This window comes from Candoia aspera, chromosome 1, assembly GCF_035149785.1.
Source record: "Candoia aspera isolate rCanAsp1 chromosome 1, rCanAsp1.hap2, whole genome shotgun sequence".
Taxonomy (NCBI): domain Eukaryota; kingdom Metazoa; phylum Chordata; class Lepidosauria; order Squamata; family Boidae; genus Candoia; species Candoia aspera.
Genome location: NC_086153.1, coordinates 24,056,430 through 24,071,760, shown reverse-complemented (window position 1 = coordinate 24,071,760; position 15,331 = coordinate 24,056,430). Strand labels below are relative to the sequence as shown.

General features: G+C 42.1%; 1 protein-coding gene across 1 annotated transcript; it reads right to left on the bottom strand.

Moving 5' to 3' along the window:
• Nucleotides 1-2,626: 2,626 nt before the first annotated feature.
• On the bottom strand, nt 2,627-13,989 carry LOC134499413 (Golgi-associated RAB2 interactor protein 6-like). The gene is made up of 5 exons (XM_063306464.1): nt 13,902-13,989; nt 13,417-13,503; nt 9,929-10,086; nt 7,066-7,238; nt 2,627-2,924 (listed from the first exon to the last, which is right to left on the bottom strand). Exons 1-5 carry the CDS (start codon nt 13,987-13,989, stop codon nt 2,627-2,629), a joined length of 804 nt encoding a protein of 267 aa, XP_063162534.1.
• Between the last annotated feature and the right edge of the window lie 1,342 nt (nt 13,990-15,331).

Below are 15,331 nucleotides of genomic sequence, written 5' to 3'. Positions count from 1 at the left end.
ACTAGGAGGATCTTCCTTCAAAATATTATACAGATTCAGAATCTTTGCCTGCCTCTCCACCCAAATTCTCCAGGGATAAACCTCTCCTGGTTTGAGTTTAAAAATCACTGGATTGTAAGGCAGTACACTGGCCATCTTGTCTAAGCAAAAGGATTTAAAAATCACTTCAAAAAGAAAAAAAATCTTCCCTTTATGCTTAAGGCTTTTTCTTTTGTGTAAGATAACCCCTCAGTAGCTAGACTGAGTATTCTCTCAAAAACAACAATGCTCATGCAAAAACAAAACAAGCCCAAAAGGAAAATTTCTCTTTCTGAAAAAGCCTGGGCCCATAACCTGATGAAGCCAATTTAGTGGCCTGCTAGAACCACTGAAATGGAGCAGAGCTTATAGCACAGCTGAGAAGCTGGCACAGAAAAAGAATTATCTGAAAATAGCTTCAATGAGCATGCCAGAGAAACACAGGTTATTGCTCTTACACATTCAGCCCTCCCAAGCATAAAGAATCACACACTTAGACACATTAGGTTGAGATAAGTAAAAGGAATTTCTTACTGACTTTAATGTTGCTTCTGCTACATCCATCTTGGTGGACAAGATGAAATTCCTTTGTTCTTCTTTCCTTTCTAAATACTTAGTTTTGCCCTAAACTCTCAGCCCTACAGTTGCCAAGAGCTGTGTGGAAGAAAGGGGAATTTCAGGCCCACCACGGTGCCCAGAATGGAGGAGAGCAGCACACATCCATGTGCTTGCTTCTGGTGGAGAAGAAGGAAGAGAGGGAAAGGAAGTAGGGGTGGCAACAAACAGCTTCCTCAGCGTTGCATTGTGGGACAACTCAATTTACATGTTAATTCACATGCAAATGAGGTATGCTGGATTTGCCAGAACTTCCAAGAAAGATAAGCATGGTTTTGAAACTGGAGGAAGAAACATCAACAACCGCACTGTGCTGATGACACTACTTTGATAGCTGAAAATGCAAATTATCTGCAAGCTCTAACAATGAAAGTCAAAAAGTACAATGAAAAGAATGTAATAAAGACCAAACTAATGCAGCCAACTTTAAAACTGATGATGAAAATATTGAACTGGTGGATACTTTTTGCCTTTTAGGATCAAATGTCAATAGTAAAGGAATCAGCAGGAAATCAAGAAATATGCCTCAGAGTAGCACTTGGTAGGGTAGTTAAGAAGCGGACAGAAAATATTGATGGTTTTGAACTTTAGTGTTGGAAAAAACTCCTGAGAATACCATTCAAACAAACGGATCATTGAACAAATTAACCCAGAGTTCTCACTTGAGGGACCAAATGACCAGGCTCAAATATTATGTACTTCAGAGACATTATGTGGAGATGTAGCTCTCTGGAGAAGTCTATAATGCTGGGAAAGGTGGAAAGAAAAAGAAGAAGAGAACAACCAGCAACAAAATAGATGGGCTCAATTACAGCAGTGATGGGTGCACTGTTGTAAGACCTGAAGAACCAGGCTGGGGATAAATCCTCTAGGAGAAAATCTATTTATGTGGTCACTAAGAGTTGACTCTGACTTGATGCCACAACCCTAATCCCCACTGTAACAGTACAAGAAAATGGAAAAGGGTTTTGCTGCCACAAATTGTCTATATATAGGTGCCTCATTTGAAAGTAAAACACTTGCTGGAATTCTTGTGTTGTAACTTTCACCTCTCTTCTAATAAATATTACCAGTCAGAATGTTGAGAGACTTTTTCTTGGATTAACTGTGCCCTGTCGAGATTGATAGGAGGAAAGATGACAGATGATCAACTGGACATTATTCAGTGGTGCCCGCCCTGTGGAACATGCTGCCCCCGGTGGTGAGATTGGCTCCATCGCTCCTGGCCTTTCAGAGGAGTCTGAAGACCTGGTTCTGCCGACTTGCTTGGGGTGGAGAGGGGAATAGAGCTACATGGGGATGGCTGCTATAGACCACTCCTCCCATACTTGGACTGTTTTAGATTCTTTTGCCACTTGGACTTCTTATTTTTTACTCTTATTTATATTATTTATTGCTGTAATTTTATATTGTATATTTTATTCATTGTATTATTGTTGTTTTAATTGATTATTGTAAACCGCCCAGAGTCCCCTGATGGGAGGAGATGGGCGGGGACAAACTGGATAAACAAATAAATAAATAAATTCTTCCCGCAGAAAGGGCTTTCTCCTATGCCATGCCCATGCTATACATAGCAACCTCTTTGGAGCTATGATTGACTCCCACTGCTTTAATTTTTAAAAAGATCTTGGAACATATTTTTATGCCAGCCTTCTAAATTAGTTTAATGGTTTTATTGCCCCATTTTGTTTTTTAATTCCTAATTTTCTCATTTTAAAATGTAATTTAAAAGCACTGAGTACTTTTAAAGGTAGTTAGTTTTAATGAAGAAGTGGTCTATTTTTGAAAATTAAATAAATATTAAATAGCTTGTTGACCTGCTAGGAATGGCTATCCAATAATTGAGCCAGGTATAGGTAAATTATTAATCTAAGATTCTTCTGCTGGAAATATTGTGAACTGAATCTAGACTTTCGTTTAATTTTTGATCCAGATTTAAGACATTGTTTTCAGAACCCATCATCCCCACCACATTTTCATTGCCTTATGGCTAGGGTGGCAAATTACGTAAGTCCATATTTGTTCTTACAATTTCCTCCTCGCTTGGGATGACCTGAATGCTTAAGTTGTCAATTACTGTGCAGGAGGTGGGCTGAGGGCTCAGGTAGCAAGATGGAGGATGATGGAGAAGGTAGACGAGTGATAACCAGCGTTCAAACAGAGCCTCCTCCTCCTCAGTAGATGCCTGAAACTGTAGGTAATAAGAGCGCCCATTGATCAACTGGATTTTGATGAGCTGCTTCTTGGGGTTGTAGATGGAGATCCGCACAAACTTCAAAGGGAGGAGTCTGAAATTACAGCAGAGAAGTAAAAGTATAGAACCTTTCATTCCAGATGCATGAAGAATTGTGTATGTATTTGTGCTTTATTTTACAATACTAATATGATAACATAACAATGGTGCAAACAAACAAACAAAAAGGGTCAAATTCATCCATGTTATGCTATTAATAAACCATAATGTCTGAATGAACAACACTGTATACAGTTCATATGTAATTTAAAAGTGAAAGTTTATAATTTTTTAAATGTGGGCTAGCCTTTGAAAAGTGGATGAAAATTGCAGTTGGTTCAAAATGGGGTGCCCAAACTGCTAACTGGTGCAAGGTACATGGGTTACACAGAACCTGTACTGAAAAATCTGTACTGGCTGCCCATTGCCTACTGAGCAGAAGTTAAATGAGAACATCATCTAAATAAACCAGGACCCCTTTAAACAAATGACCATGTAATACTTCATTAATCAATTGCATGAAGACTCCGGGCGCCCCTGCCAACCCAAAAGGGAGGACTTTGTACTGAAATGAACCCAGTGGGCAATTAAAAGCGGTTTTCCACTCATCTCCAGCTCGTATGCGGATGCGGAAATAGGCTTCACAAAGATCAAGCTTGGAGAAAATCTTGCCCTTAGACAAGTGAGCTAACATGTCCATCATGAGCAGAAGAGGGTTCTTGTTGCAAATTGAGATGGAATTTAACCCCCGATAGTCCATACAGAGTCGAAGTGTGCCATCTTTCTTTTCCCGGAATAGCACAGGGGCCCCAACTGGGGAATTTGCAGGTTCAATAAACCCCCTTGACAGATTTTTGTCAATAAAGTCCCGTAATGCCTCAAGCTCCTTCTGAGTCATTGGATAAATTTTTGGCTTGGGCAATTGAGCATTGGGAACCAACTCTATTGCACAGTCAGTTTTCCGATGGGGGGCGGGGTAGCTGATCTGCTTCCATTTCCCCAAAAACGTTGGCAAAGTCTTGGTATCAATTGGGCAAGCCTTCTAAATGTGCCAAGCTAGGGCGTGGCGTGGCGATTGCAGCCCTTCCAACCTCTGCACTTGAAGCTCTCTCTGCTGTAGGAGCTTGGTAAAACCCATCTTTAAAAGTCACAGTTCTGTGTTCCCAGTTTATATATGGGCTTCAATAGGTCAACCAGGGGATCCCCAGAATTACCAAGGGATTGCCAACAGGAGCTATTACAAATTTTAAAGTCTCACGGTGGCTGCCCATTTGCATTGCGACAATTCCAGTGAAATGGGTTGCTGGCCCCCCCCCTGCCACTGACCCATCCAACTGTGTGAAGATCAAAGGCTGCTGGAGGCAGAAGCTAGGCAGGTCCAAAGCAGCAACCAGATCAGGGTGAATTAGACACCTGGAACACCCAGAGTCAACTAAAGCCCAGACCTCTGTAGTCTTTGTGCGGGAGCCCAATTTCACTTTTACTGCTAAAGTGGGACAGTCAGCACTCACCATAGCATCCTTGTGCCCATCCTCCTCCACCTGCCCTCAGGCGCTCTTCATGGCAGGTGGCTGGCGTTTCCTGCCGGCTCCTTAGAGTCATCTTCAGCCTCTCCCGAGAAGTAGAATACTTCCTCAGCGTCGGCTGCACCCTTGGCTGCTGTCATCCGCCGTGAGGGGTGTGTGTGATTGGCCGGCAGCTTGCCTGCTCGATCTCCAGCCTTGGCTTTTGGGCAATCAGCTGCTTGATGCCCTTCCTTTCCACATCAGAGACACTGACCCCTTGCATAGCGGCGATCTCTCTCCTCTTCCCAGGCTCTATAGCCTGGCTGGGCAGCAGTTGCAGCACTTCGGGGTCCCCTCATGGTGGCTGGTGGTTTTTCAGGTCATCTGGTTTGCATGAAGGTATGCTGGGCATGCTCAGCCTTGCCGGCCAGACAGATCCATTTGTACAATGACTCTCAGTCGTCTCTATACAACGCCCACCGTAGGATGTCCCAGTTGAGTCCCTCTTTAAACCGTTCTATTAAGGTTGATTGAGACCAGTTGGGGATTTTCCCAGCTAAAGCCTTAAACTCCAGGGCGTAATCAGCTACAGTTGGCCCTGGGTAAGATCCTTCAGCGCCTTCTTAGCTCTTGCCTTGGCCAGAGGATCCTCAACATGCAGCTTTAACGCCCCCATGAAGTCCTCGAAATATTCAAGTTCAGGGTAGTCAGCCTCACTTAATTGAACATACCAGTCAGCCGCTCGACCCGTCAACTTGGTAGCAATGGCAGTTATCTTAGCCTCTTCGGAAGGAAAGTATGCTCCAAACTGCCTCATGTAACTTTTAGCATTGGTTAGAAAGAAAGATAACTTGGTTGGATCCCCATCAAACTTGACAGAAAAGTCTCTCACCCCCACTCCTGTTGGAGCAGAATTGGCGGCTGCCTGAGTGGTTGGGCCCCAGGTTTACAGTAGTTCTCCCTCTTCGGGGTGGGGACACTGGTGGTCGAGCCCTGCGGGGTGGAGATTCATCCCGGAGCCGTCTCTGGCCCTGCTCCGCCGGTGATCCAGGTGGGAGGATGGTGGATGGTTGCGTGAAGCTGGGACCTCCGTCACGCCCCCCCCTGCCCCCCAAATGATAGAGACAGGTTTCCTAACATGTACTCCATCAATTCTATTTTGGCCTCCACCACTCTTAGCTTTTCAGGGGTTTGAGATTCCTCACTCCATTGCATGTTAGGCTGTCTCTCTGTTGATACCATGGTAGATTCTACGTCTGGGGTCAGCGAGAACCGATACTTCCAGGACGCCTGGGACGTCCCTGGCTGGGGTTCTCCCATTTCATCCCAGGTGATCAACTCTGCAGGCAATTCGCTGGGTGCCGGTTGCTCTGGTTCTCCCCCATCGTCAGATTCCTCCACCTCAGGGCTGGAACTCAAATCCTGCTGGAAATCTGAAGGTTCTGGGGTGAGGCTCAGTTCTCCACTCTTGACCGTCGACTCGGGCATCAAGCTAGCCATCTCCTCAAGTCCCCCGGTCGTGAGCTTGGACTCGGCCATAGTTAACTATTTTCCCTCACAAGAAACTGATCTTGGTAGGAGCTAACGGTACAACTTTGGTGATTCTCAGCTTTATGTAATGAGTGCCTATTCTAAAACACTCTCAGACTCATGAGCAGGAATTCAGAGATATCTGATTTATTAAAGAATAGTGTGCAGGATCACAAAGAAAGCTGAGAATGATAAAAGCGCGCCAAATGCAAACTAAAAACCCTTGGTGCAAATGAGATCCCTCCCCCCGTAGAATCTTCCCAAGTTCACAATCCCAGGTGCTCCTAAAGGCTGCTGATGGTCTGTGGGAAAAGTCCTTGAACAGAGAACATAACCCAAATGCATTCCACTGTAATGAACACAGATACAGAGCTTGGTACAAGGTTTCACAGCAGCTCCCTCCCAACAGAAATGCGCGTCAGCGCCATGGCATGTGAAACGTTACGATGTACAGTGCACATTGAAACAGTGAACATGACAGGCGTGGATAAAGGATCTGCAGGACCACCTCTGCTGCAGATCATTTAGATCAGCAGGACAGGCTCCTTGAAAATGCCACCCCCACTGCCAGAAGCTCAGTATGGGAGAGGGTCTTCTTCTGTGTGTAACCTCCACACAGAATCAAATTGGATTCCTGCACTTAGCCATGGATTGGACTGGATCTAAATGCCACCCTCCAACTCTATGATTCTTTGATTCATACGGGAGAAAAAGGGCTGAATGTTTCCTTCTTTGGGGAAAACTTATTTTAGTGTCCCCTGGAGAAGACATGCATTCTTGTTCTTGCATTTGAGAGTTGCACCATATAGCTTCTCCTCTGTGTAAAGGAATTATAACAATCTGATATTCATAATAGTTGTCATAAAACACCCTCTTTGCATAATGTTTAGTAATCACTTGGGTGGTGAAGCTAAGTAGCAATATATAATCATGCATATCTGGATCAATATCTGGGACTCATTAGTTGTGTTATATTACAGCTCCTATCTTCTTGTGGTTAGCATGTGATCGGCCGATGGCGAGAGCTATAATCCAACACATCTAGAAGGGTCCAGTTTACCAAAGATTGTTCAAATGGTAATCTCTTTATTTCCTCCTCTCTCTAGCACTATAATCCTGTTAAACTCAAAATAGTGCAGTTGTATTACTTCCGTAACTTACCTGGTGAGTCTCAGTTCCTCTGTTTCTGAGCCTGGGGAGGAGACCTGTTCAGCAACAGGACGAGCAATAAACATCAGATTGGGCAATGGCAGCTTGCTGTTGGTGGATGCAATACCTATTATGGCTTCATTGCAGTGATTGTGGATGAAGACATGTCTGCCTCTTCTTGTGACCTGGGATGTAAGAAACCAAAAGCATATGTTAAAGAACATCATTTAACCAGAAGGCCCACCATTCTTTTTCTCTTCACTAAGGTCAGCAAGTTTTTTCAGGGAAGAACACAAACAAGGGTAGTATGTGTGGGAGGGATAATTAACAGCTCCACTGAAGTAATTTGTTCTACACTACTGGCATTCAGATGTATGCCATCTATTGTTTATTTTGCACCATCAAAAGATCTAAAGATCTAGGTTTACTCAACATGCTAAACCTTAAAGCTGGGTTTACAACACATGGTTGCTAAGTTCCCCTAACATGCTACACCCAACAATTTAACCACATTATATCTTAAATGTGATGGCCTGTTTTGCACAATATGTTAAGTCAATGGCTGAATCCCTACAACACACTGAACCATGAACTATCTTAACTTCACTTTAATCTCGAAAATTGCACAGACTCTACCAACATGTTGCCTAATTTGTGGTGGTAAGGTGGTTCCCCACATGACATCCTCTGAGTGGGAAGTACTTTGAACTGGGCTCAGTGTTAAGTGAGGTAACCATCATTGCCATTGGAAATGTTTTATTTAGATGCTAATAAATTAGGTTTAGCTACTGGTGATTGCAGGACAAACTTTTGCCATCTTGACCTGTCCTTAGCAATAATTCAAAACCTTCCAAGATCATTTCAGTAATCTCTTTGATCAATCTATCCACATTCATTATCTTCACTTCCTTCTACTTCTCTCAATCTTGCCAAGCATAGTCATTTGATTTAGTCCAGTGCTGATCTTCCCTTCAGAGGAACAGCAAGCCTTTATTTGCTAGATGATTGATTGGTTGGTTCTTCAGGTCTACAGTATTCTTCATAACTATCTCCAATTCCGTAATATGGACCATCCTCTTTCTTTTTGGTCTTTGTCAGTGTCCAGTATTCATAGCCACATGTTACTACAGAGAGACAATTGCTTTAACTATTATGGCCTTCCCAAAGTCTCACTTCCTCTCCAATTCTGAACCATTGTGCTTCTCCAAATGCAGTTTTTATGTAAGTTCTTGTTCATTATAAAGATTCCCCAGAAAAACAATCAGTTGTTCTGGTATAGCCATTAGCCTGTTCTACACTCAAAAGCCTTGCTATACTCAGTGAGCAAATCTGAACCTGCTTTTCATATCATTTTGCTCTCTCCATTATCCAGCTTGTATTAGTTATCTGATTTCATGTTCTTCCATTGCTGCAGAAAACATGCCTGTTCATCTGGCATTTTCTTCTCTCTGTTTGGTTCCATTCTTCTTTGTAAGACTTCAAGCAAAAGTCTGACTGCAAGAGGAACTTGTGCAGTCACTTGATGATCTGTGCAGTTTCTTGCCTTTCTTGTCTATAGGTATGTACACACATTTTTCCAATGTCAAGGCCATGCAACCTTGTTTCATATTTGTTGACATATCACTGCTAGCACATTAACTGACACTTTCAGCATAATATGTTCTCACTTGCTGAGATGCAAATACATGTAGTTATGTAGCAAAACCCTAATATAATCTGGCTAGTGTTGAGGAGCACTAACCACATCCTTCAGCAGTAATTGAATTCTCTATAGATTTTGCAGGAACAAAAATCTTCTCACACACACTCCACATAAAAGGGAAGGAAGAGGTGGGAAAAGCAAGACTGGGGCTTCACTGAAGTGAAGAGGTTAATTGTCTAAACATTGATTTGTCTGGATTACTGAGGAGGACCTGCAAATGCTCCATCTAGCATTTCGCATACAGGATCTGGCTTCAGAGCTAGGAGGAGGAATGAGGTATAAGTTCCCCCCAGCAGGTAAATGGAGCCTCAGGATCTAAAACAAAACAAAAATTAGCTCTGCATTGATTTTGGTGATACCATAGCAGAGTGGGAAAATAAATCAAACTGGTCCAGAATCCTCCTGTGGTAATGCTGTTGTTTTCACCCATCAAAACCTTGTGCTTTTCATGGGAAAGGGGACCAACTATTGTGTAAGGCAAGCTACTGAGGAGGATGGAGGGAGCACTGGCTACTGAAGGAAGGATGAAATCTCAGGATCTGGGAAATGGGCAGGGTAGGAGTTCCCACCAATATGAAATGGCCTGCCCCGGTTTGAAGCACTTCTTCTAGAACAGAAGGTAAGTCAGAGTAACTAATAATTTTACCTTCTCAAGTCCCATGCAAACCATTGAGAGTTGTGGGTGCACAAACAACTGCACTAATTTCAGATCAGTATAATTCTAGTATGTGAAAGAAACTTAAGTCTAATATGGTGCATCAATGTCTGGTGCAGTGACTATCCGGGGGTTGGCCTCAGGTTCAAATATGTCTGATAAGCTTAACAAGATTTTTAGGAAGATAAAAAGGAGATTCATATACCCTACCTGAGTCCCTTTGAAATATAAATGCAGCATACTAACTATCTATTGCACCAAGTTAAGAACAATTTTGCCAATGTATCCTCTCTTCACATAGACCCAGGATCTATTTGTATTTCTTTAATGTCCTTCCAAATGGCAGCACTCCATGAAGAACCTGGAAATTTTGGAGCAATCTTCCCCAGTATGTTCTCTCTTAGGTGTATTATAGTCCGCATCCCACCACCAGTTAGTCACATTGGATGGGGATGGTGAAAATTGCAGTAGAACACGACCAGAGGATTCCAGATGGGGAGAGGCTGGCTTGTTCTTACCTGGACAAAGCTGCTTTCAAACATTGCAACAGACTGAAATGAAGGGTATTCTCCTTTCCCAAGGTACTTCTGCAGAACTGCCTCGCTAGAGGCTTGGACCAGAGAAGTGAAATCCATGTTCTGCTCAGTCCTGGGAAAGAGATTCAGGACGGGGCTATCTGCAAAGAAGACATCAGAGCCTTAAACAATCATCCTATGTACAAAGATTCTACTTATCTAGCTGAAGACAGAGGACTGGTCAACACTCTTTTTATTCTTTATATTTTATATAAAACAACTCATGAAAAGAGATAGTCAACAAGCATAGTACTAGTATATGATATTAAGGGAGTAAATATTTGACCAGAGTACTCTATAGTCCTCAAGAATCTTATATTTAATTACTATCTTTAATTACATTTATAAAAGGATGGCACATCCTTTTGGGTCTGTGTATCCTTTAAAACATTCTATTTTATTTGTTAATTTTTCCATAGATACCATTTACATATTTTACCATATGCCAAGTGATATGAGTGGGTGGGGAATCTGATTTCCAGCACTGAATTATTGACAATCTGACTGATACAAGCAGGGTAATTAACATGTCTTTTGATATAGTTCTTAACTAGGCTCGGAACAGATAGACAACAAATACAATTTTACTTCTGCTACAAATGGTTTAAAGATAATGCAGCTTTCCTCTCTTGATTTATTGCAGAAGTTTTTTATTTTATTTTAGGGCATTCCCATGAAATATATAGAATAGTTCCTGGCTAAAGCAGACACATAGAGAAAGCAGCCATCAACAGACACATAGAGGTAAACAACATTTACATACCATTCAAAAGAGACAAGAGAAAAGCCAAAAGACCAGAACACTCCCTTGCCAGCAATCAACACCCAGATATGCAAAAATCGACACTAGGATTAACACCAGATGAACCATCAAACAGCACAATACACCCTAAGCAAGGAACTATTAACTCAGGCAACCAACCAAGCAGCAAACAACAGCCCAATCAAAGAACTCCCAAGGAGAGAACAACACCCCCACCAACACAAGCAGGCCAAGCCACAGTATATAAACAGAGAGCAAGGCCCACTCCCTCTTTGTACTGAAGATGTTGCCTAGTCTGGCAATGAAATGTCTGCAAGAAAACAACAAGGCTCAGAGAGCACCAAGGACTCCACAGTTCAACCCTGAGCTACAAATATTCGCTTTGATTGGTATTATCAGTTGTATCAGTTCTACTTTTTTTAGGAGAAAAAAATACATTTTGGACACATTATGCAAAGACACAACATTCTTGAGAAATCCGTAGTTCTGGGAAAGCTGAAAGGAAAGAGAAGAAGTGGATGACCAGCAGCAAGGTAGATGGACTCAATTTTAATGGAAATGCATGCACTGTTGGAAGACCTCAAGGGTCAGGTCGAGGTCAGATCCTCAAGTGCTCAAATACTTGCTAAGAGTTGACACCAACTTGATGGCACATAAATCAATTTTGGAATAATTAATAGGAAAATGAGCTACTGAGCCATACAGCTCTATTAAATGGATTACAACTGGAAAATATTGGTGTGGACTGGAAAGCATTAAGACTATATCTTCTGCAAAGATGTTTACCAATTGAGAATTTCAATCTATAGTATAACCTCTAGTTTCTGCATTGTTTTCTAATGTAAAAACCAAAGGTTCCAAACAGAGTAGAAATGATAGAGTGAACAGTGATCACCCATGTTCAGTGTCACTAGGAATTCTAAATTATGCTGAATTTCTTTCATTAACTCTAATCTTAGCAAATGATTTAGATTATATTTTATTTATTATATTAAGTCCCATTCTAATTAAAGAGCATAGATTAAGACAATCAAGTGGTTTATATGCACAGAGAGGGAGGATTGTCAAAAGATGTTTGGTAATTTTACTATGAACTCTTATATTTAATAGCCTTCCGATAAGATCTGAAATTTGTCTACCCTTCAAAGCCAAACTGATTAGAATGAACATAATGTGAAATAAATGAATTGAGATGAGCTGCTAATATAGAGGTAACTAATTTTATACTTTGATTTAATAATGAAATGGGACTCTAGTTGGATACTTCCATTCTATCCTTGCTACACTTAGACAGAACAGAAATTCAAAAGTGTAGCCATGAATTGGGAATAGGACCCCTATCTCTTAATGCTATTGAAAAGAATTATTATCAAAGCAATCATACTATGTATACATATTATTTATTTTTTATTTAAAACATTTTTATAATTGCCTATCTTAAACCAAACTCTAGGTGGCTTACAGCCAAAAGTAAAACAACATATACATAATAAAAAAGCCAAAAACAATAAAAGTAATAACCAAAAAAACAGAAAAACCTGGCACCACAGCCATACTTCCCTGGTGCAACCCACGCATTCTCTCCCACAATAACCTCATCCTATCCCAATGCTTGGGGCAAGAGCCAGGTCTTAAGAGCAATCTGGAAGGTTAAAATGGTGGGGGCCTCTTGGATCTCAGGGGGAGAGTGTTCCATAGGGCAGGGGCTGCAATGGAAAAGGCATGCTTCTGAGGACCCAGAAGATGGCAATGTTTAAGGGAAGGTATCTGGAACATGCCTACCTTATCTGCTCTAGTGGAATGGGCAGATAACCTCAGGGAATGGTGGTCCCACAGATAACCTGTTCCCATATCATGTAGGACTTTAAAGGTGATAACCAGCACCTTGTATTGCAGCTGGAAAGAAACTGAGAGCCATTGCAACTCATGCAACAAGGATGTAATATGGATAAACCAAGGGGGTGCCAACAATGCAGCCACTGCACTGCTGCATTCTGGACCAGTTGTAGTTTCTGAGTGGTCTTCAAGGGCAGCCCCATGTAGACCATGTTGCAAGAATCCAAATGGGAAGTGACCAAGGTGTGAGCGACTGTAAGCAAGGTCTCCCGGTCCAGGAAAGGGTGCAATTGGCACATAAGACACATCAGTGCAAAGGCCCCCCTAGCATAACTGCCACCTGCTCATCAAGCAGGAGCTATGAGTCTAGGAGGACCCCCAAATTGTGCATCAGCTCCATCCAGGGGAATGCCACCCCTTCCAGAGTCAAAGTTGGCATGCCACCAGATCCTGGGGGGCCAAAAACCCAAAGCCACTCCATCTTGTCACAGTTGAGTTGTAGTTGGTTCCTCCCCATCCAGACCCTTAGAGCCTCCAGGCACTCAGTCAGCACCAGGATAGTATCTCCTGCCCAGCTGGGAGTGGAGTGTATAACTGGGTATCATCGGCATGTGACACCACATCCCTGCTGGTGAATGACCCCACCCAGTGGTTTCATGTAAATGTGAAAGAGGAGAGAGATCCAAGCCTTGAGGCACCCCGCATAGCAGGGGCTTAGGGCTTGACCTCTCCCACCTCCAGTACCAACTGAAACCGGCTGTGGAGAAAAGAGAAGAAATGCAGCAAAACAGCGCCTAACAGTCCAGCCCTTGAAGTTGACTCAAAAGGATACCGTTGTCAATGCTATTGAAAGCTGGTGAGAGATCCAGGAGGCCCAGGATGGTTGCACCACCCCTGTCCTGAGCCCTCCAGAGGTCATCTGCAAGAGCAACCAATGCCATCTCAGTACTATATCCTGGCCTGAACCTGGACTGTAAAGGATCCAGATAATCTACTTCATCTGTAGCTGAGCACCAACCACCCTCTCAACTTCCCCAAAAAGGGAAGATTGGAGACGGGACAAAAGTTGCCTAAAACAGTTGAATCCAAGGATGGCCTCTTAAGAAAGGGTACATCACTACCTCCTTCAAGGCAGGCAGTATCACCCTCTCCCGCAATTATCTGGATGAACACACAAGTTTTATTGACACTCTTAATAGCAGTATTGCTGTTGTGCCTTGTTAACTGTCAGGTTGCTTTCCAATAAGCCTTTTAGGGGTTACCATAAAACTACAATTCCCAGGTTTTCTCAAATGGGAATCAAAACAGCTGACCTACCTTGTTGATACCATAGATGGCCCAAGAGGTTATCTGCGGGATTGTCTTTCTCTGTTACTGCCAGTTCTGCTAGTTCCAGCAGGGTCATGTCTATTAAGCAGTGTCATCTGGTGGGATCCAGGAAGAGGTTTCTCTGTAGCAGCACCTGCCCTTTGGAAACATCATACCCACCCAAATTTGTTTGGCCATGCCCCTGCTGGTGTTCCATAAATCCTCAAATCCCTGAATGTTCCTCCAGTTATGGGGTCTATAGTTTGGGTGAGCCCATTACTGTAGTTTCTTTGACATTATTGTAGTTATGTGGATCAAGTCTGATTGCCCTCAGGTGCCATTGTGCTATCATTGTGTTTATTGTTCTTTATAGCTATTACATATAATTTTTGTTTTGTTGCTTTTCATCCTCTATTCCACACCTTCAGTCACAACTGTGAGAGGGGTACCTATATACATTAATTCAATAAATAAATAAAAGAAACTGCATTGTAAGTACGTCACACCACGCAAAGATGGTCATATTGATCATTTCTCCATAATGCACTACATTATTTATAATTACTCTGCAACTGGTTATTATAAACCCTATTATTGTCTCTTGGAGATAACTGGCTACCACCAACTGTCTTGAGGAACCTGTGAGATCTCAAAAGACATGCCATCCTGTTTGATCTGGTTTGAACATTAAGATCTTCACTTCAACATTTTCTCTACCCTTAGGACTCTCTACGGCAGGTTGCCTCATGCCAATTCCATTAACTTTCAGTGACAGACCTTTACGTGTCTGTAAATTGTATGTTTTAGACCTGGTCTCAACATTATTCTAAGCTAATTAAATAAACTATGGTTGACTGGAATTATACAAGATGCTGAGCCATAAGTCAAGATTTACAAAGTACAGAGGCTGGGTTTCTACAATATGCTAAGCCAAAAGCCAGCAAATTACATTTTGGCTTAGTGACGTATGAGAACCCATCCTTAGGTATGGACTGATGGTTTTATCTGGGTTATAAACACATTTTTATTGCTCTTTTTTATTTTCATTCTGTTCGTCTGTATTGGTTTTTAAAAATATGTAAAGCTGCTGTGAGAGTTTGCTTACATTTGAAAGAGTTGCATGAATGCTAAAACTAGTAAGTCCAGCAATAATATAGTTTATTGGGCCAGCTCTATGTTTAGGCAAACTGAGATGATCAGTCTGGCCCACAGATTTTAAATTTATTTATTTATCAAATGTATTCACCGCCCATCTTACTCAGAGAGTGACTCTGATTATCAAATTATACCTAAATAATTTGAAGGGATGGCAAACAATGCACTATTAAATTTGACCTTACTGCTTTTGTACCATCAGGACTTGGGGGATTTTCCATCTAATAGGCCAAAATAACTTATCTGGGTTTGGGTACAAAGCAGTCTGGTTCTGAATTGGGGTG